At 38.8% G+C, this 23073-nt stretch overlaps 1 protein-coding gene across 10 annotated transcripts; it reads left to right on the top strand.

The window, feature by feature from the left end:
- Positions 1 to 1225: 1225 nt before the first annotated feature.
- LOC135108332 (transport and Golgi organization protein 11-like) lies at positions 1226 to 20357 on the top strand. Of its 10 annotated transcripts, XM_064019191.1 has the most exons (9): positions 1228 to 1340; positions 1424 to 1573; positions 7354 to 7483; positions 11392 to 11509; positions 12552 to 12647; positions 12840 to 12937; positions 13340 to 13494; positions 17401 to 17418; positions 19098 to 20357. In XM_064019191.1, the coding sequence occupies exons 3-9, from the start codon at positions 7355 to 7357 to the stop codon at positions 19303 to 19305; spliced, it is 822 nt and encodes a 273-aa protein (XP_063875261.1). In that variant the 5' UTR covers positions 1228 to 1340; positions 1424 to 1573; position 7354; the 3' UTR covers positions 19306 to 20357. The 10 variants fall into 10 exon arrangements, with proteins under 10 accessions (XP_063875260.1, XP_063875267.1, XP_063875261.1 ...); XM_064019190.1 differs by having other exon boundaries at positions 1226 to 1573; XM_064019197.1 differs by lacking the exon at positions 7354 to 7483 and adding an exon at positions 9979 to 10027 and having other exon boundaries at positions 1227 to 1573.
- The last annotated feature ends 2716 nt before the right edge of the window (positions 20358 to 23073 follow it).

Genomic DNA, 23073 nt, shown 5'->3' with positions numbered 1-23073 from the left:
GTACTTCCTTACTTTGTATGTTATACGTTCCTCCCTGTAATCTACAAGTTCTCTCTCTCTCTCTCTCTCTCTCTCTCTCTCTCTCTCTCTCTCTCTCTCTCTCTCTCTCTCTCTCTGTGTGTGTGTGTGTGTGTGTGTGTGTGTGTGTGTGTGCTGATTAATTTCCGCGATTTCAAGATTGTCTCCAAAACAACACAAAAAACAGGGAAAGATGAAAATGGTTGGAGGCAGTTATGACTGGATGTTAATTAAATGATTAGTAGACTTTATTTGCCACAAGTTGGTCATATATGAATAGAATGTTAGAGACAAAGGGCTGTACTGAAATGCGTATGTCGCGCTTCTCAAGTCCTGCGATGAGGGTTACAGTGCGTGTCAACCACAGCACTGTTGTGAGTTAGGAGATGAATGGTGAAAGGAGGCGGTCCAAGGTGATGGCGAACACTGATCTGACAAATTTGTACGAAGGGGGACGGTTGTCTATTTTATTTATTTTTTTTTTTATGTGGGAAGGACACTGGCCAAGGGCAACAAAAATCCAATAAAAAAAAATATGCCCACTGAAATGCCAGTCCCATAAAAGGGTCAAAGCAGGTAGTTTGGAAATCAAAGCTTTGTGCCAGACTCTATCAAAAGCTTTTGATATGTCCAAGGCAACAGCAAAAGTTTCACCAAAATCTCTAAAAGAGGATGACCAAGACTCAGTAAGGAAAGCCAGAAGATCACTAGTAGAGCGGCCTTGACTTAACCCATACTGGCGATCAGATAGAAGGTTGTGAAGTGATAGATGTTTAAGAATCTTCCTGTTGAGGATAGATTCAAAAACTTTAGATAAGCAGGAAATTAAAGCAATAGGACGGTAGTTTGAGGGATTAGAACGGTCACCCTTTTTAGGAACAGGTTGAATGTAGGCAAACTGTTAAATGGCAGACATGTAATCATTACATGTCTGCCATTTAATTTTAATATTTAATTTTAATATTGACGAGGCGGCTCGTCAATAGGGACTGCGAGACTGCAGCCCCCCCCAGTGGATTTCTAGGATTCACGAAAATAATGTTAATTTATTTATGTTTGACTATCATTCACATGAAAACACCAATTCTCATATGTTTATATGAAAAAAAAAATGCTGCAAAACAATGAGGAAGTATGGAAATTATTTACTATTTAATGATATGAAAGCGGGAAGAAATCGGGTTAGGCTTCCCGGGCGGAATGGCGAATGTACGGTCACTCACAGGCTAAGGACTAGTGCTGTGAGGGTACGGGGCGTTGTTGGTGGTGGCGGTGACGCTGGGGAGGCAGGGATTGGTGTTACATTGCTTTGGTCGGCACTGGTCAGTCTTGCCACACACTCTCCTAATGGTGATCAGTGCATATTCCTGGCGGTGGTGGTGGTGTGATTACATTGTTTTGGCAGGGGCGCTGGGGAAGGAGGGACTGGTGTTACATCGTTTTAGTCAGCACTGGCCAGTCTTGCCACACACTCTCCTAATAGCGATCAGTGTTTGCATATTCCCGGCAGCTTCTTCCTTCATCAAGCAGCACCAGAGAGACACAGCTACTTAAGGTGAGTACAGTGTTGGTAGCCTCCTGTCAGCCTTACCGCCCTCACCGTAACACACCTTCCGCGGACTTCCTGTCAGTTTATTCGTTATTATTTTTTTTTTTTGAGGTTATATATTATTTATTTAGGGTTTCCTCGCATCTGAGTCTGAAAATTTAGCTAAATATTGAAGGGAGATCTACTTAAACAAACAGATAGAGGTAGGGCGTCCTTATTATGAGCTTTTATCTGCTTTATCTCTTATTTATTGTAAGCCTAACACATCACAAATTGGAGCCACATGACTAGGCTTTCATATCCGCTAGCCAGATATATCTGCCATTGCCTCATTTAGTTACGATGGAAGAATAACAGGCAAAATAGCGGCCGTTCTCTCCACTGCTAAGGGCCGCCATGATAGCTGGCTACCTCCGCCAACCTGTTTCAATCTGTGGGTTCCAATATTTTTTTGGTAATTTTCTTAACTTCTTTATTCTGCTCGTATAGCATGTTTTTATGGTTTATAAAAATAATTATTTGCTTTAGAAGTGTTTTCGTTGCTTGTGTTGAGATGTTTTCAATTTTGTGTTGCTTTACGAAAATGTGGAGTGTTTTTTTGGCAGTATTTTGACAAACTTGTTTTTTTATTTCACGCTCTAATTACGTCTTTTGTGTTTCTAAAAATCGCTTATGATTTTTAAAGTGTTTTTTCGTTTCTGTTGAGAGAAATAAGTGGACTTTAAAAATGGTTTATGGTCCTGTTAAAAGTTGTGATTACAACACTTTTTGTGTTATTGTCTCTCTATTTCAGCTTGTAACTCACTTTTCATTGCTTGAAAAAATAGTTCGTATGTTTTAGAGTGTTTTATCTTGTTGTTGAGTCAAAATGGGTGGACTTTTCAGTGGTTTTTAATCGTGTTTAGGTTCCAACACTTGTTTTTTACACAATTTCGGTTTTATTTGTTTACTTCTTGTTCCAGGTAACTTTTGATGGTGTAAGATGATAGTTCAGATTTTTTAAAATTTTTTACGTTCCTGAAAATTCAAATGATGTGGACCTTTCAATGATTTAAATGGTGCCGAATATTTCAACATTTTTTCCATAATTCATTTGGATATTTTTTAAGTACTACTCAGGCTGGAGCTGTTATAATATTGTGAATATTAATTAAAGTATTTGTCAAGTCAGAATATATATGGCATTCGAGCTTAGCTCCATTTTTTCGAGGGGTCAGTTTCAAAATGAAATCCGTTACGGTACGTAAAATAGCCGTGACGTCACTGCCGCCATCATGGACCCGGGATCTTGATCGGCTCCGCTGTCTCCTCGGTAATATTTATCGTACTTTGCAGTGTTTTCCTGGTGTTTCCACGTGTTTCTAAACTCAGACGTGTAGATAAGAGTAGAATGAGTAAGAAAATAAGAGAAATAGAGGAGGAAGAGGAAGGGAGAAGGAATGGAGGAGGTGATAAAACAGGAAAATGCTAAGAAAACAATATTTAGGTTAATTTTTCCTGCTGCCCTGTCTGTCTTTGTAGTATTTGTCTTCCGTGACAGTGCTTTCAGTGTATTTGGTGTGTTTAGGGGGTGTTGGAGTGTGTCTGGAGGTGTTTAGGGGGTGCGCGCACACACACACACATCTCTCTCTCTCTCTCTCTCTCTCTCTCTCTCTCTCTCTCTCTCTCTCTCTCTCTCTCTCTCTCTCTCTCTCTCTCTCTCTCTCTCTCTCTCTATGTCTGAGTTGATCGACTTGCTACCGTCGGTTCCCCTGTGTGCCAGACTCTCGGAAATTTACTCGTTTCAACCGAATGCAACGAATTTCGGTTTGTATGTATAGTACAAATTAACTGAATCACATCGTAATCCGTCTTTAATTTTCATATCACCTTATTTCATCATCGCTGACATGTCTTGTTGTATGAGTAATAAAGACATCCCTCTTGGAAGAGACGTGTGAAAGTATGCATGAGATCCAGAAATGAATAGAAATGAATGGCTAACGTGAAGCATTTCACTTCTGGCCGCACAACTCTTTCCTATATTCAGTGACAGTGTACGTAATTATGATACTGCACCCCTTTGTGAAAAAAAAGAGCTGATATAAATTATAATTGAGTATTAAGATTATAAAAATAGCACGGATGAAAAAAAAATACGTAGAAGAAAGAAAGCGAGAAAAGTTTAAAGGATAGATAATTCAGGTATATCTATAATAGTAATCTAATAATCGTGTGATTACTGGGGAGAGATAAAATATAAGACGGAAAACAAGTGTAATCACCGGAAATGTGACCAAGTATATTCAAGACATATCAATAAGAGAGGAGACATGAATAGAAGAACCTGGCAGTTGTGAGAGAGATAATAGTGAGATAAGAGAGAATGAGGAAGCCTTGAGGGAATTACAATATGCATGTAGAACAGATAACAATATTCGTCCCAGCTGTCATGACAGACAGTGAGGTAACATTATCAGTTGTTGTTCCTCGATATTGTGACCTCTAAAATCAGGCCAGCAACAAGCAAATAAAGGAGAATGTAGGACCGGCCATTGATCGCATATATGGAGGCCACCACACTGTACCGTCTTACCTATCAGGGATTCCAAAATTCCTATCATCTGCAGAACTAATGAAGTGATAACACATTTTATCAGCCGTATACAGACAAGTAGGAAAAAAATAGCAGTATCTCAGGGACAGATGAAATGAATTTGATGAGGTGAAGAGACAGTGTCCAGCCGAACAGTACCGGAAGGAAAGATTAGGCTCTCGACGATCAGCTGAGAGGTACAAGTCTTGTTTTGAAATTGTCTGTATTCCTCAGCCCTCGTCACTTATCTGTCCCGGGCGGTGGAATTGGTGGTTACGGTGTGTCCCGGTGTGTGAGGTGTGTTGGGTGTGGCGGAGAAGAACCTGGCAGGTCGCCTTCATATTTTATCACAATCATCTGTACCTCTCGTGAAGTAGTGTTTGGATTTTTAGTCTCTCTCTCTCTCTCTCTCTCTCTCTCTCTCTCTCTCTCTCTCTCTCTCTCTCTCTCTCTCTCTCTCTCTCTCTCTCTCTCTCTCTCTCTCTCTCTCTCTCTCTCTCTCTCAAAGTATTGTTAATCATGACCACTTCCCCAAGCTCACTCTCCCACACTTCCAGCCACAGCAAACTGTCATGACTTGCTTCACAACGAACGTTCAAATGTCCTGCTTTAGGAACACTTCCCCTAAGCTCCAAACTTGTATAGAGTCCTACCAGCTGTGGTGTTAGTTTCTCTATTTTTTTTCTTACTCATCAGGTGAAAGCCATGATGAGTACAAGGGCCTTCAAAATATAAATGTATATCTACTTCTTTCTCTAAATATAATCCATCCAACCTGAAATTAGATCAAGTATATCTTAACTCAAATGGACTTGCTTCAGATGTAACTTAACCTCACTGAACCTAATGTGAAAAGAGCCTGAATGTCCTTGGAGTAAATCTGCCATCCCATTTTTCTTTATTCCTTTTGCAACGCATGGTAAGCTTGGGGGCTGTGATGGGCAAGTGTGGCTTTAGGGTGGGGAAAGCAAATACATGATGATTAACAAGCTAGGTATTGGTCTCTGGCCCTGTGAAAGCTCCCAAGTCATGCTAGCTGCTGTATGTCAGTCCCTTGACCACATAACATAAGGGACATATATGAATTGAATCTGATCCATTGTTTAACCTCTCATTTGGGAGATCAAGTTGCCCCAGATTTCTCTAACGAGGTTACTTGTCATCCATCAGTCTCTTGGTTTTGCTGGTCATAACTACCTTGCAGTCTCAGCCTTGTAACAATGAAAGGCATTTCAAAACCAAACTTTGTGACCAACTAGCTGGGGCACCTCCTTCAAAATGGCACGAAATATAAGAGGACTTGTCTTACCTCAATCATGGGTGCTGAGAGGTTAATAATATGGTGTCACAGGCAAGGATTTGAAAAATAATTGGTGATTCTGCAGTGAACAGTACTGATTGGTTAGCTGAAGCAGCATCATTATGGAATTGCATGGATGATGTTTAGATATGCTGAACTCCAGGTGGACCCACAAATCCCTCGTGAATATTGGAACATTCTGTTTGTATCCACTAGCTGTTGAGAGGTACAGTGGCTCTGTGAAGCACCCATGAGACAGAAATATGGCTGAATTTTGAAAGTTTGTTACAGATACTGCTGTTGAATTCTGATAGGTGATACAGGGCCTAAAAATATTCCAAATGGTGAGATCCAAGACATGAAAGTGGCCTTACCTATGTGCTGTGTATTATGTGAAACTGCAGATGTACCCACTTTGATAATATCCACACCTACCTATGTATTTGTATTGCGTATTCCGTCACATAAGATGAAACTTAATGGTGAGCTTCTTTTGCTCGCTGGAGTTACTTTTAATGATTTTGTTTATATATGCTTTTTGTTCTAATGTGAAATGAAAAGGGGTGAACTAGGGAATCAAGTACCATAGCTGTGTTAATTTGCTTGTAGTATGGGAAGCTGAGACAATAAGATACTAGTCGTAAAAGGCCATGGGAAACAAAAGGTATCTTGTCATTTTGGTCACACTTATTTTTTGGCCAGCATTAGATACATTCGTCAAAATGCATTCCTATTTTTCCCATTTGAATTAGGAGGTATGTTCTGTTCACATTATATATACATTTTTTCCTGTGGATCATTTATGTAGAATACACTTCTGGCATATGATGAGGCTCTAGTTACCAGTCTTTGATAATGGAAATGATGTCTTGGAAGGAAAAGTGACACCAGAATGTGGGAGCTCATTTGTAGGATGTGTCCTGTAATTTCTGTAACACGTCTTTTATTCTTTGTATTTTAACGTGTTTATTCTGCGTGATAAACCACACTTTTCTGTCCCATTATTGACATCATTCTCATGATTCTCTTGATGTTAATTAATTAATTTATATATGTTTTTTGTGAGAGCTACACTGTCTTTTTGCCTTTATTCTTTTCTTATAATCTCGACATACTTTTTCCTCTTCTCTCTCTTACACACTTACTAATACATCCAGCATTTTTCATTGTATGTGTATCTTTTTGCTGTATGATTTCCATCCTTATGTTTGTTTCCTTGTATTGTCATACCTTTCTTGGCCTTTATTTTTTTAGTCTCTATGTGCATTGTTTTGTGTTCCTCAGCAGAGTGTTGCACTTGTTGTTATTGGAGTCTGTGGTTACTGTCCAAGGTTCTGCAGCTGTCTTGTATTTTTGTAGTTCATTTTGTTGAATGTGAGAGTACCCATAGTGGTAAGGAATGAAATACAGTTGCCCGAGGTAGTGATGTTACAAAGTTCTGTGAATTTTGTGTCTATAAATTAAATAGAAATTGCACATATATGGAGTAATGAATTGCTTTAGGATGTTAAGAGCTCTTCAGGGACTGACAAGAGCTGTGGATGTGAGAGACAGAAACAGTTGCTAGATCCTAGAATATTTTTGTAGAATATAACATCACTACTTTGGATGACTATGCATACTTCTCATCATTATAAAACAAACTTTCTATGATCACAAGCATTGCAGCCGTCAGGTAGTGATTTTTGGCCTTGTCAACATAGGTGTAAATGCCCTTTTTTGTGATATTACATGTTATTATTTCATGCACATGTGTTGCAAGTGCTGTTTTGTTGTTGATCAGGTGTAGCTTTGCTTGTTTAAGTGCTGTATGTGCTTTATGTCGCTCGTCACCACCACTACCACCACTGCTGCTATCATCGCCACCACAACATCACAGCTCGTAACAAAGATGCTTCCTCCATTTTGCAGCATGGCCAACAGCAGACCCCATACTTGGGAGTCCTCCTCCACCAACACCTCCACCACCTCCTCCCAGCCGCTGTCCCCCACTGAGGGTTTTGGTGTCCCATCCATCTTCTATAACTCTGGATTTGAGCGGGTACTATTCTGGTGTGTCATTACTAGTCTATCTCTTCCCTGGTGATGGGGCTTTCTACACCGGAGCCAGCTCTTTGATATGTTCTGTGCCGTGGACTCCTGTGCTGTAATTTTGTGTGAGGATGTGTAAACATGGAAATGCTCTCACTTGCTCATTGACTTGTATACCTATTTCATTTTAAAGATGTGCTGCAAATTGGCTTTATATTCTTACCAAAACTAATATTTATCAAAAGATATCAGTTTATAGAGATACAAATAAACTGGTATCTTACTATCAAATCAAGTTTTGTATGAATGTCAAATTAATTTGCTGCACATTTTCAAACAAGGTGGGTATACATAGGTAAGCAGTGTTACCAGTGACAGTGTTACCATGGTTGATTGTTCTCAGTTGCAAAATTATGTGGCCAGAGTATGTGCAACAGAGTATAGTTGTTGGCAGTCTCTTCTTGTTAGTAGTCATTTTTTACCATTGCAGGCAAAGGTAGTCAATAAGTATTTAATTTAGTGCTTAGTGAAGGGCTGCTACTACAATGATAGGGAAGGTGGAGTGTTGGTAGTCATGTTTCTTGCTTAGTAAAATCAAGTCTCATGACACAATCACTTTCTTGATGTCTATAATTTTTCCTCACTTTTAAATTCTTTGATCTGTTGAGAACCTACACATTACCAGAAGACTGTCAACAGACCAGAGGACTTGAGACTGTGAGAATACACTAAACACCATGGAAGTTTCTCAGTTTCTGACCATGACTGTGCGTATCTGTTCCTTTATTTTTATCTTTTTACGTGAAAAAGAGTTAGATGTATAAAAAGTATAAAAAATAGTTTACTCTCTGAAAGTTTGTGTAGAAAGAGCCCTGAATGGATTGGTCTATTATAGTTATTAGATAGAGTGCTGATGATCTTGTTCCTTGCTCTTGTCACCTGTCATCATTCTAAAGAAGTGTCTAGTTTGTGTCTTTATTAAGGGTAGAATAGCTTATGAGTCTCATCTGCTGTGCTGGAATGTAAGGAGTGGCTATGTAGTTACTGAGTATTTCCTATCATTAACACATATAGTCATAGATTCGGGTTAACATTATGATGCTGATTTTTTAGAATGTCTTGTAGTTTTGCTCTTAGCTGGTAGCTGGTAGCTTGAGGTGCTTTCTTCTCATATCAAGACAAAGCCAAAATTATGAAAAAAAAGGCAATAGTGATCAAGATTGCCTACATGTGAAAGAAAGTATTGAGAGGATAGAAAAGGGAAGAAAAATAAGATCCTTTTAGATGACAAAACTACAGAACATGGAATAATGGGATTCAACAAGATTGTCTCCTTATACACAAAGTCAGTGAGATAGTATTTAAAAGGAGTCTAGTGTGATTTTTAAGTGATGTAGTGTAAGACTTATACTTACCAGCTTGGACAAGAGGTCACCATGAGGTTACAACTCTGCAAACTTCAGTCAAAATGACCAGTGAACCAGCAAAACCTGCACCACCTACCATCAGGACCTGAAACTCCTTGAACCAGCATCTCTAACACTTATCATCTCAGCCTGGAACCCTACCTGAACTGGTGGCTAAAACACAAATACACACACTAACTACCTCATTCATGCACCAAGACAGTACAAGAGGATATAGCAGCTCCTATGAGAACCTGCTGTTACTTTGAAAGGGTTTCCAACAAGTGTGTGTTGTTGATATGGTTGTGTAGTGGTTAGCATGTGTGACTCACAGCCAACAGGTCTTGTATTTGAATTTCTGGGAAGGTGGATACGATATAAGTATATTTCCTTTCGCTGCAGTATATATTCTCCTTGAAGAAAATTGATACAATGCTAGATGTAATCTGAGACATTATGAGCTTGCAACTGAGCAACTCTGCCAGAATAATGCTCCAAGCCAGTGTGTATGATATATGGCTCAACACCTCCATAATCATTTGAAAGATCTTTACCTAGTAGTGAACTTATATAGACTGATGAAACCTTCCATGCATCCTTCTCTCTTTTGATGCTCCTTCCCTACACCAAACAGAAGTGCCAAAGAGTTCCTTTCTGCTTTGTCTATGCATTGCAAATATTGATGCTTTGTTACTTTCCTGCACCAATGCTTTGTTTGTATTTGCCAGATTGATGGTCTGAACATTGAGACTTTCTTTGCACACACACACACACACACACACACACACACACACACACACACACACACACACACACACACACACACACACACACACACACACACACACACACACACACACACACACACATTTTATGGTGTTTATGTAACTCTGGTTGTATTGTTGTATTGTTGATTTTTTATTCTGTAGTGTTTTGTATTTTGGCATTACCTTGTCAGTTACTGCTTTGTTTTTAATGGTTGGTGTGTTTTGTTTGTTAGAGTTTGTATTGCTGTTAAGTAATTTGTTTAGCAGATATAGTCCTTTTCAATATTTTGTTATTGATTCGGCTTCTTCATTTGTGATTCTCTTGCTTATAGAGTGCCAGTTGTTCAGTGTGGTCTGGTGAAAATTTCTTCATGGCTTTATGTAAGCATTTCAGTTTAATTTTTTTTCTCCCTCTCTTTAAGTAAAAATTATAGTTTGTAATCACTGTAAATATAGTCATGATATGTTATATTGTTTTTATTCAATATGAAATATTCCATTTCTTTGAATATTGTGTTGCATGCCTGTTTGCATGGCAGCCACTCTTCAGGCTTGTTTTTACTTCAGTGAGTACGAGGTATTTTCCTTGTAAGTCACATGGACATAATGATTTTAAACAATTTATTGATTTTATTGATTTAGTTATTCAAACAGACATTGAGGGTCATAACAGAGTAATCTTGACCCTTGTTTTGTGATCATACACTTTGTTGATCTCTCTTCTCTGTGTGTGTCATGGTGCCAGTAGTTTAACACATGCAAGTAGCTCTGATTTCTTGAGGAGGGCTGTTAACATGCAGATGACTTTGCTTTCACATGTATTTACAATTTTATTTTATTTTATTTTTTATTATTTATTTTACACCTCACAGATTTAACTATTTGTTTTGCAAATAAGCATAATGCAAAGTATTTTATATACATACCTAGTTATATCTTTAACCTAGGTAATAATCCATAAGCAGGTTAGTGTTTAGTTAATTTACTTTCCTTTTATATAAAAAGAATTGAGGTGATATACATTCACTAAGATATATTTCACACTAACACTGAGTATAATAGATTTTGTACTGTTACATAGATTCTTACATTAACCCAAGTTTCATCAATCCTGTTTGTACTTTCCACTACCATTTATTTTATTTACTACTGGTTCTCTTGGCACTGCTGCTGGTGCTGGTAGAGTTCCAACTTACACAGCTGTTTAACACATCTGCTTCTCTTCCCTTTCCTTTAAAAATGCCTGTTATGTCTCCTTTGCCTTAAACATCAAAGCAGAGTACTGTGTATAGTTGTCCCAAGTAGTGATGTCACAGAGTTCAGTGGATTCCTTGGATTTGATATTAAGAGCTCCACAGAGAAGGACTTAGGATGTGATCAGTGAAGTGCCTGATGTTAACTTTTTTTTGAGATATTTTGTAGAGTATGACATTACCACTTTGGGCAGCTGTAGTTGTTGAAGAATGATGCTTCAGCCTGCCTCTAATGCTCCTGCTGGTCACCTAGCACAGTCATCCTACAGTTGCACCCCAGAATCAAACAAAATGGTTCTTCTTCCATATCAAGCAAAACAGTTCTTCCTTCCTTCATTTCAAACACAACTGTCTCGCAATCTCACCCTAGAATCAAATAAAAGTTACCCCACCCCCATTTTACACACAACTCACACTTGTATTCACATAATAATACTGGTAATCCCTCTGTCCTTCACACTGATCCCATCACTGGTCTTCTGCCACCACCAGATGTCCAACATAACCAGCCCCCAGCGGTTCTCAGGCAATTTCAACCATGTGTATGATGGCCACTATGAACCCGACCTGAGCTCCCAGATGAAGGTCCCAAAGAGAATACGAGTCACAGGTGGGTGAGGCGACAACAGGAGTGCTAGGTGAAAGATTGGTGTGCTGAGTAGTGCTAGGTAGTGCATGCATATATTATGGACTGAGTAGGAGAGAGAGGATGGAGGTTCATGTTAAGATGCTAGGAATAGGTTAGGGAAGTGTTATAATAGTCTGGAAGAGAGGCAGATAAGATAGAATAGGGAGGAAGGGTGAGTTGGGAAGTGTTAGGGAAGGATTTAATGGGAGTAGGAATGAAGGAGGGGAGCTATAAAAAAAAATTGAGAAAAATCAGAGGAAGAGGAAGGAAAAAATATTGTTACAGCGCAGGTATGGAAAAAAAAAGATGAGAGGTGCAAGGATGGAATGAAAGGTAATGTGTAACTGTGCAGTGTGTGGTTCAAAGGCCTTGGAGTTTAGGACAACCCTCCCTTTTGCATCCTGAAGTTAAAAACAAGACAATATTTAGTTGCACTGCTGTGAAGTTCATTGTATATTTGTAACTATACTTTTTATTTAGTTGGTAGAAGTAACAATTGGAGATGGTGTCATGCCAATTGTTTTAGAATGCTGAGTTCTGTATTATTATGAGAAAAACTGATGATGTAGATTCCAGTCAGTGCTCAATCTGTTACAGTCTTTAGTGTGAATGACAGAGGAAGGGAAGAAGAGTAGGGAGAAGAAAGGAAGACAAACACTTGGTTCAGAATATAGAAGTGCAGAAAATGAAAAGGTGGTTTGAAAGGCAGAGGCTATGTGAAAGTCAAGTAACATATAGTGTAAGAGGACTGGAAAAAAAAAGTTAAAATCACAGAAAGAGAGAGGTTAATTATGTAATAATTCATATTTTGCTCATTTGATGTCAGCATTGAGAAACATAAAAGAAACACACACACACACACACACCACACACACACACACACACACACACACACACACACACACACACACACACACACACACACACACACACACACACACACACACACACACACACACACACACACACACACAAATCTATATTATTTATGTTGATATGTATCTTTTCTGTTTCTTTCTAACAGGCGATAATGATGATGACCCAACAGTCAACTGGGCGCGATACAATGGTGTCAACGAGAAGTTACACATGAGTGTCCCCGACCGCATTGTTGTGGCAGGTGGGTAATGACGGTGGCAAGGGTATCAAGGTGGATATTCATTGTTCTGTATGTTCTGTCAAATTGAAAACTAAAATATGGCAGTTTTATCATTACCAACATTGTTCTTTCAAAAGTTATTTATCTCTCCACCACCTTTCAATTATGCATCAGCACTGAGTTCTGATGGAGTGTGGTATGTTGGCATTGCAGGTGGAGACCAGCACATAGGGACAAGGGGAGTGCCCAGAGAGGTGGAGCTGGAAAAGTCTATCATGCCCCAGCCAGACCCAGCACTCTACAGGGTCCAAGTGAGTACTGTCATATAGCAATGACAATAAAATTACCATTCATTCATTCATTTGATCTTTTCCTTGGAGTCAGGAATGAACATGGAAACTGAACAAGTGACTTACATAGTTGAGGTGACTTCCCTGTGATGTGCCAGTTGACATTGTCACTTTATGGTTGACTTTGAAGCCACAATTCATACTCAAATATTACTACATTTTCTTCAATAATGAAAAAAATGCTCTGATATTCATGACCATATATGCAAGTAGCATGATAGTTGACGGCAGCATGAGTAAAATGTCACAGGGACTAAATTAAGATCCACCTCTAATGCATACTATTTTTTCACTTTGTTCCTCTCTGCATCACTCCATCGTCCTCCTGCCAACTCTTACATGCCTGTGTGTATGGTCTGGCAGACACCACCACGAAGCATCACACTGGACAACTACACGTACCCTGGGACGGAGGATCTCACCCCCTCAGAAGATAGGGAGAGCAGCACACCTGGCTCAATCCCAACACTGCTACCCCGCACTACCTCCTCTGCCTCCGCTCCCTTCACCCACCCCACGTAAGTAACTAACGCATTGGCCTTTTGTAGCATAGGTCTTGCATACCAGCTTTGCCTTAATATTTCTCTAATTTGTGCCATGTGTCTCCTTTCTTTCCCAAGTGCAAATGCAAGATGATAAGGATGATTTTGTTTGGGATTTATTGAGGTTAAATATCATGTTGGGTTATGTCTGGGCCATCCTGTGTGGGTTGAATGATATGATTGTTTTCATCTGTTTATGCTACCCAAGTGTTGCATCCCAACCTTTTGCAAGTATATTTCTTTACCAGCCATGTTTTTTGTTATCAAGGATTATTTGCAGAATGTTTAGTGCTGCTAAATATTCGGGAAGTATGTAATGATGCTGCAAATCACTAGCAAGTCTTCTTGGTAACCTGTGCAGCATCAGCCACTGTGGATGTGGCCTCACTGTCTTAGTTAACTGATTGGTGTAGGGAGAGAAGCAAGAAGATGGGAAAGAAGAGAGGTGGCTGGATATGCAGATATATTTGTTTATTGACATCATACAAATAAAAATCAATGTGAATTGATGCATATTTATGCATATTTATAAAATGCATATTTATAACATTGAAATTAGTGTTCATAATAACAGCTTTTGCTATATAATAAGGCTCACAGATCTGTCTTTGGAAAAATTTCCAATTGTCCAATGTGTGTGTGTGTGTGTGTGTGTGTGTGTGTGTGTGTGTGTGTGTGTGTGTGTGTGTGTGCACCATCCAGTTTCAGCATAACCGCTGGCAAACACCACTACCTTGCAGTCATTATTATTTTAATTTGCTATTATTACATTTTTCCATGTTAACTATAATAATGTAACTGGAAATGTTACCATTGAAAATGAGTCCCGTAAGAAAGGTTAAGGATGCATCACAGTGTAGGAAAGAACTTCATGTGTGTTTTTAAAGGCAGTTTTGGTTATTTTTATTTATAAAGAAATTACAGTACAGGTAAGGAAGAGAATGTCTAACTCCTCAAAACAGATGATTTATCTCTGCAGAAAAATAGAGACAAAATAATAATGGAAGTGATGATATTCCAAGGAATCTGACTCATAAGAAGAAAAAGATTTATAGTTTTTAAAACATGTCTTCTGTTATTGAGCCACATATATGAGATTCACAACTACTGTATCATCAACACCACTACAAATTGTCTTCTTAGGTGAGGTATTAAAAAGATATGAATTATAATTGTAGAAAGATAGGTTTGTGTATGTGTGTATGTTATCTCTCCTAGCCAAACACTGAGCCACTGTTAGTCTGTCCTGGCCAAACATTGAGCCACTCTTAGTCTGCCATGGTCAAACACTGAGCCTGGTTCCCACTACAGTCACTCGAACAGAAATGGTGGTGACATTATTGTTGGACGGTGTATGGAGATGTAATCTGTAAAAATGGACTAGTGTAAACCAGGCCTTAGTCTGTCCAGGCTAAACACAGAACCACTTGCAGCATGTGAATCTGCAGGCAGTCATCCACATCACATCTTCAGTATCAATATGGTTTGATTATTAGTTTATTATTATTGATTATCAGTATGGCTTGATTATTAGTTTAATATAATTACTCTATCCTGGTGTTTCAGTGTTTCAGTATTAAGGGCATGAAGAAAGTTTAAATATTGTGCTTTGAATGGGAGTCTTCAAGGGAGCCTGGAAGTAGCCTTATAATATTTTCTGTTTTTTGCCAAGATTATCATCTTATTTTTAAAGTGTTTTTGTTGTAGGGATATAGCTAACTAATCTTGGCACAGCTTTAAGATGGTCCATTCCTAAGAAGTGTACATTTTTTTTAAGTGGAACTTGGTTATTTCTTGCATAGTTATGTGAGGTGGTATCCAAGAAGCAGAAAATAGCAAAATGTGAATACGTGTCAAAAGTAACACACTGCAGCTTGCTCCTTGTGACACATGTACAGGGGTGTTCAAGAGAAAAAAATAAATAAGTAGATAAGTTAAATTATACACTTCATTAAAATAGTAATCAAAGACAAAAAAAAAAATAAGATGAAAAAAATTAGTAACAAGGTTATAGACATGGCCTTTTTTATTGAATGTATCATTTCCTTGCTGTGACATCAAGCCTAATTTTCCACCTCTCTCTCTCTCTCTCTCTCTCTCTCTCTCTCTCTCTCTCTCTCTCTCTCTCTCTCTCTCTCTCTCTCTCTCTCTCTCTCTCTCTCTCTCTCTCTCTCTCTCTCTCTCTCTCTCTCTCTCTCCATCAACTCATTTTCCATCTTGTCCTTACATTTTAAGCAGATGAGTTTGGCAGCCATGACACCCATCAACACGATGGGTCCCCTTCCTCAGTGTACAGTCTTGGATGTGCAAACTAATGTCCTTATTTTTTAATAGTCTCTTCAGCCACTACTGATTAAAATCAAGAAAAGTTTGTGTGTGTTAAGTGGATAAGTGCACCTCATTGTTAATCTTACCCTTGTTTATGGAGGGCCATGCAGCTCCCTCCTTCTGCAATTCTTTTGTCAGTGGTAGTAGTGTTTTTGATGTTAGAAGGCACCAGTTCCTTATGTTACCTGATCTTGGCCATTATTAGCAAGCATGAAGTATGGTGGAGGTGTACAAATACTTGTTACGCATTTTGTATAGTGTGTGTGTGTGTGTGTGTGTGTGTGTGTGTGTGTGTGTGTGTGTGTGTGTGTGTTTAATTGATCCATGATCTTAATTAAGTACTTGAAGGCAGCTGCCAGAACAGCACTGGATTCCATGATTTCTGCCAGAACACATTATGCCGGAAAAGGAAGTTGGTGTGTTAGAGAGCTCCAAGATCTTAGTTGGAGGACTAAAAAAAAAAAACATTTTGGAATGCTGGGAGACATGTCTGAGCCTCGTTAGGCACCTGAAGCAGCCTTCAAGCACATCTGGAAAAAAAGCCACTCTCACAAGAGAAGGCAGACTGGAACACAAACCTAAGATGATCATATAAAGGTACTTTGAAGTAAAGAGTATACATTAAGATGCATAACAGAACAGCAGGAGAAAGTGAAGAGGCATGTGGGTGCCAGTCATTATAAGGAACACATCTTTGAGAAGACTGTCATACATCCAACACCTGTGATAGTATGGGATTATTCCACTGGTAAATGTGGGCATGAAGATTTATTCCTTTTGTTGAAGAATGTTATAGTAGATAGTAGCTTTCATACTGAAGTGCTATATAACCAAATGCTCACATCTTTTAACAAACACAAGCAATTTTTTCATGCTTGACTGTTCTAGTCCACATGGTCAAGAAAATGTCAGATATTCTTAAGAAAAACAATATGCATGTGCTTGACAACTCATCACATTTCAGTCTGACTGAGAACTGTTGGTCCTTCGTCACAGGATGGTGACATTTGTGGAACATTTTCAGTTCCACACCTGAGAGAAGGTTTGCAGAAAATGTGAGATGATGACTTAATGGAGATTGCTTAAAGAAACAAATTGTTTTGATCTCTAAACAGCTACATATGGTCATCAGGACCAAGGCTTGGATCATAAAAATACTAATAAAATATACATGGAGGGTGATATTTACTTATATTTCTTGTTGTGCTGTAATGCTTGCACACTGGTCACTAAGGGATGCACTTTTTGTGTGGATACTGTGGTCCAGTCTGTGAGTACCATGCACCCAGTCCTCTTCCTCAAGGATGACAGTAACTGCTCCCTCAACACTAATGAAAATCGTTGCAATCACAGTAGGGTGTGAAGTTCAACCTGCCAAATGACAGGCAGTGATTTTATCACTGAGATAGCAAGAGTGTGTGTGCATGTATGTGCATGTGTGTATGTATATGAGTGTACATGCATGTGTGTCCATGCATGTATGTGTGCATTCATGGCATAATAAGTCATTTTACAGTTTTCCAAACTTTTAATACTTCTGTATGATTCTTTCAGAGAGGACCTGGATCAGGGGTATGTAGGCCTAGCTCCAGTTTCTCAGTTTTCATTTAATCTTTATTTTGTTGGTGCTTTTTCTCTCTCTCTCTCTCTCTCTCTCTCTCTCTCTCTCTCTCTCTCTCTCTCTCTCTCTCTCTCTCTCTCTCTCTCTCTCTCTCTCTCTCTCTCTCTCTCTCTCTCTCTCTCTCTCTCTCTCTCTCTCTGGTGTGTTCTGTAGCATCTGCTTGATCCTGGTGTTGACATTGCTGCTGTTAGCTAGTATTGCAGCTGTTGCAGTTATATGTGCTTATGTTCCTTCATACACCATATTGTAGGAGTGTTGTTTTAAAGGCTTCTGTTAAAGCTACAAACCTCTGTTAACTTAACAGTTTGCTTTGGTGTTGGTGTGTGTTTTCTTGGCACCAGGAGTTGGTAGTATATCCATCTAGTAACCCTTTCAGTGCCCATTTCTCATTTATACAATTATCTATAAGAAACTGGAAATCTATTGGTAAATATATCATGTTCCTGATACTCTGTATTTCAAAATCATTGCAATCCATCTTATCTTTCTTCTTCAAGACATCAATTTGGTGTTGTACATGAATTCAAGACAAAATATCCCCCTCAAAGTGGAATGAGAGCATCACTGTTAAATTGCACTCAACACACTCAAGTCCCAAAGAATGGCCGGGGATTGTTTTATATCCTATTGCACTTTGCTGTTGAGATATAGTTATGTGAAGCTTGAGAATACAGAAGGGAGAGTTACATGTAAGACATACTCTCATCTATGTTATGTATATATTTTTATTTGTTTATTTATTTATATATTTATGTTTATTTATTTATTTATTTATTTATTTTATTTTGTGATTTTTGTGTCTATTTAAGCTTTCTTCTGGAGGAGCAAAACTGTCCAATACTTACAGATAGATAGGTAGATAGCAGTTTGTTTGAATCTTACTTAACTGGAATTTAAAGATATCTTAGATGGACTTCATTTTTTACTTTTCAGCATCAATTTTTTTATTATTTAATATTCTTCAACATAATTATTGCTCTTTACAGTGTAAGTTATGTCCCTGAAAGTTATATTTTATTGATGCTATTAAGAAGCTTATGATTTACAAAATACAAAAAGTCTTATGGTTTTGGAAGATAAGAAAAAAAAAAATTTGAAATTGGACTGTCAAATCAGACAAATGAAATCATATTTTTAAGAAAGAGTCCAGGAGAGTTTATTATTTAATTTATTATACTTAGGGCTTCTTTTGAATCATCATTCATTGACTAGCTTTTTTCTGCTGCAAAAGAGATGCAGTGAAAGACTGTAATTTGGAAAATAGAGTATAAACATGTCTTCTTGTTTTCATCGATTTTTAACCCAGAGGAGAAGCTGTAAAGAATAACTCCCTTTTTTTTATGAAAACAGTGCTCTCACTTCCCTGTTTTTATTTTACATCTTATGTATCATTTCCTTTTTTTATGAAAACAGTGCTCTCACTTCCCTGTTTTTATTTTACATCTTATGTATCATTTCCTTTTTTTTTTATGAAAACAGTGCTCTCACTTCCCTGTTTTTATTTTACATCTTATGTATCATTTCCTTCAGTTATACTTTCAAATGTACAAGCAGTTGATCTCTTGCATCATTCTCTCACTGCCTGTGTGTGTGTATGTATGTGTGTAACACTCACCTTTCCTCCTCTCAGGCCAGAACCTGGGGCAGTTGGGATAGCAACAGACCTCAGCCCTGGAGAAGAGGTGTCACTCCTTCGCCGGCAAGTTGGACGACTCAACCGACGTGTGATGGCACTGGAACTTGACTCCCAGCAGCGCTCACACAGGGAGATGGTCATGTACACACTGGGGGCTGCCTATTTCCTCATCAAGGCACTGCTTTGGCTCAACCGCAACTGAGGTGAAGAAGGTAAAAGCTGTGGTGGTGAGGCTGCTGCTGCTGCTGTGATGGGGATAATTCTTTGTTTCTGTGGGATCTATGGAGGCAGTGATGGGAGTATCCAGCTTCATTCCATGCGTGATGTGTCAACGGCATTGTTAACTAGACGTGTGAGAGGAGCATCACGCCCACGGCAGTGATGGCATTCCCACCACCACACCAGCTGATGTGGGGACCTTGCAGTGTGTCACAAAGGTGCTGGTGGCAGGGGTGGTAGCAGTGGCCTTGCTCTTGAGTACATACACCATTCTTTTCTCCTCAGCTGCCACAGGGACCTCCCATTATGGTAGATTAACACACCCCTGCCACCATCATGACCACCACACTTGTTTAATTTTTTCTTCTAACTTGCCCACCTCTTACTCTTTTTCTTCCTCCTCCTCCTGCTGCTGCTCCTCCTTTGCCTCCCCCATAGTTGTCACAGCTTCCTGTTGTCATAGTATTGTAAGGGGGATGAGAGGTGGAGGAGAGCAGGATAAGTTCTTATTGGTATGTGGTGGGTTCTTGTGATGATATTTAGGTTCTCTGTACTTGTATGTACTGTTTGTATATATATGAATAGACTGTGTGAGTAGTTTTACATAATCCTCATTCTTTTCTTTATAATTTGTGAATATAACTCTCTCTCTCTCTCTCTCTCTCTCTCTCTCTCTCTCTCTCTCTCTCTCTCTCTCTCTCTCTCTCTCTCTCTCTCTCTCTCTCTCTCTCTCTCTCTCTCTCTCTCTCTCTCTCTCTCTCTCTCTCTCTCTCTCTCTCTCTCTCTCTCTCTCTCTCTCTCTCTCTCTCTCTCTCTGATGTAACTGTTGGTTAGTCAGGCTTTCTGTGTATACAAAAGAAATACAGTATACACACTCATATAAGTCTTCCTTATCTGTTGGTCTCATTTTCCTCATTGTAATATCTTTACACACACACACACACACACACACACACAAACACACACACACACACACACACACACAAACACACACACACACACACACACACACACACACACACACACACACACACACACACACACACACACCTTTGTTAGTCCTTCAAACACAAAACCCAGTGAAAAGCCATTGAGTAACAAGAAACCTGTATAGAAAAGAGGCCTTAAGAGCAAGACACATGTGCTCCAGCCATCACGCTCCCACCTCTTCTTGTACATGGAGGAAAGACAGAAATGTATCAGAAAGTAAGATTAATTTGAATTGAATGCCACAAGTTATAATCAGTAATGTAACGGTACTATTATTGTATGCTGCTGCTTTCTCTCTCTCTCTCTCTCTCTCTCTCTCTCTCTCTCTCTCTCTCTCTCTCTCTCTCTCTCTCTCCTCTCTCTCTCTCTCTCTCTCTCTCTCTCTCTCTCTCTCTCCTCTCTCTCTCTCTCTCTCTCTCTCTCTCTCTCTCTCCCAGGGTTTATCTGTGTGGTGAGGGAAAAGACTAGTTGCTGTCTTTCTCTTCTTTATCATTCACAGATAATGGGAACATGAGTGATGTTAAATAACCATCAAGAGTGCAGCACAAGATCACATCCTATAAAAGCATATGTAGCATTGTACTGTAATACTGATGTAGTGGCTCATAATCTCAGCTTACAACTAAGAGATCTCTGGCTCAAATCCCTTGCTAAGCAGACAGTTCAGGTGGGTCTTCTTTCATGCTTCAGTCACTATTTTATCTAATTCAGTTTAGCTTGTGGCATTATGAACTTGTGGTCCTTTACTATATATGACACTGTTTTGATATATACTCTATAACCTTTCCTCTTTTGCATTGCTGCAGTGCCATTTGACCACTAATCCTTGGTGCTTTTCCATCTCACTTAACTTCACCTAACTTTAGGTCTGATAGAGGATACAATGTTTTCTGGCATGCTATGAAGTTAATGAGGATCAAGCTGTGAGAATGCATCTGGGATCAAGCTCTAATATAGCCAAAACAATTACAAGTTGAACCTCAAACCATCATCAGTGGCAGATTGTGAAGTTGTTGTGTGGTGAGTCATTTCACACAAAGGCATGTAATACAGTATTCAAGGAAAAATATGTCATGTGCTACAGGTATATTCTTTTGTAAGTGTTGGTTTTGTGTGCCTTTTGGTCCTTGAGACTTATGACTGAGATTATCCATCTCTCTTCATTAGATGTCTGATGTGGTTTTCTGAGGAAAGCAAAAAGCAAAATATGCAAACTTATTTTATAATTATTGGCTGCATGTGGCTAAGGATACACATTACCTCTCACTGGAAATGGGTTTATTTATGAAGATAGAACAAAGATAGTCAGAGGAAGTCTGCCATATTTTGTGAGTTTAGGCATGTGGTAATGACAGTAGTAAGATGGCAAGGGCTGGTGGTGAGTTGTGTGTCATTCATCAGTTACTGTACATTTCTTTTCCTGAGCTGAGGATGGATGACATGCTGGAACACTTTGCCATTCAAGGGACACTATCTGCAGCAATGCTCATTAATGCTATTCTCAAGTATAAAAGATGAAATACCTGTAGTAAAGTACTCATTCAGCATTCAGTGCATGTCTTCATTATTTCAATTTGGGAAGAAAAATTCTAACTGAAACTGCTATTGGTGATATCAGTAATTATGCAAACCCTTTCCAACACATGATTGCCAAAGTGCTTACTCAACAGCAGTCAGCAGTACCTCCTGACTAATGATGGGTCAGACAGTGCATGAAAATAATTTTTCCATGTTATTATAGACAATGCATCCAATACTTTTGGGTGATCTGTTCAGTGTTATGCAGAAAAAGCCTGATTATCAAACAGTCATTAACTTTAGGATGGGTGTGACACTGACACATACTTTTCTTCACCAAACATCTATTTCTGTGGCCCATTACAATTAATAACACAGTATCATTTTCACAGAGAAAAACATTTGACATGATATTGTGTAAACTCTGAAGTGCCTGTGCCAAGCTGATTACTGTAGCTTTCTCATGCTAACCCATGGTTTTGAAACTGAAGGAAATTGGCACATGTATATTTACTGTTTGTAAGGCTGGTAAAATACTTTAGAGAGCTTGTCACTCCCAATATCCCAAGACATTTCAAAACACCACAGGAGGCTGGAGTCTGGCATGTTTGTTCTGTATGGCCTAATATTATATATTCTTGAGATATCTGGTCATGGCTGGTATTTCAGGTTTGATGTACTGGGAGAAAGTATGGACACATTTTTATTCCTTGTAAAGCATTCTTTGCACAAAAGATAGTTTTGTAATATTGTCCCACAGATGGTGGGTGAAGGTCAGTTGTTACATGAATGTACTCGTATAACATATGCAAAATTTATACTTGCTTTGCTGGACTCCTGAAATATATCTGCCTTCTTGGATAACTCCACCCCCAGAGTGACTGAAGTCTAAGGTATCTTATTATAATAACTATTTAAATGTTGATTATTGCTACAGGAATGGTAAGAAATGAGAGAAAGTATGTATGAAGTAATCATGTACATGACAAGTGGAGTGAGCTTGTCTTAACAGTGGCTAATTGGGATAATTGCAATCACTACATGCCTTTTTTCAGTACAAAGGCAGGATGTCAGGATGGAGGCCAGGCTTTTTTTTTTTTTTATCATATTCAACAACAGTCTTTAGGTATTTAAGAAACATTATCTTATCCATAATTCTGTCATTTAAAAAAATGATTTTCAGATATGTGGCAGTGTGCAGTAAAGCAATTACTGTGACAATATAGAATTAATATGAAGTACA

Source organism: Scylla paramamosain, chromosome 17 (assembly GCF_035594125.1).
Source record: "Scylla paramamosain isolate STU-SP2022 chromosome 17, ASM3559412v1, whole genome shotgun sequence".
NCBI classification, from domain to species: Eukaryota; Metazoa; Arthropoda; class Malacostraca; order Decapoda; family Portunidae; genus Scylla; species Scylla paramamosain.
Note: the sequence above shows the minus strand (reverse complement) of the source record. Positions and strands in the feature narration are given on the sequence as shown.

What these genes read in the sequence shown, in the direction of transcription:
- LOC135108332 (XM_064019190.1), top strand. Translation starts at nt 7,355, where the DNA reads ATGGCCAACAGCAGACCCCATACTTGGGAGTCCTCCTCCACCAACACC. An exon ending in AAAGAGAATACGAGTCACAG is followed by an intron (nt 11,510 to 12,551) that starts GTGGGTGAGGCG and finishes TCTTTCTAACAG; the next exon opens with GCGATAATGATGATGACCCA. An exon ending in CGACCGCATTGTTGTGGCAG is followed by an intron (nt 12,648 to 12,839) that starts GTGGGTAATGAC and finishes TTGGCATTGCAG; the next exon opens with GTGGAGACCAGCACATAGGG.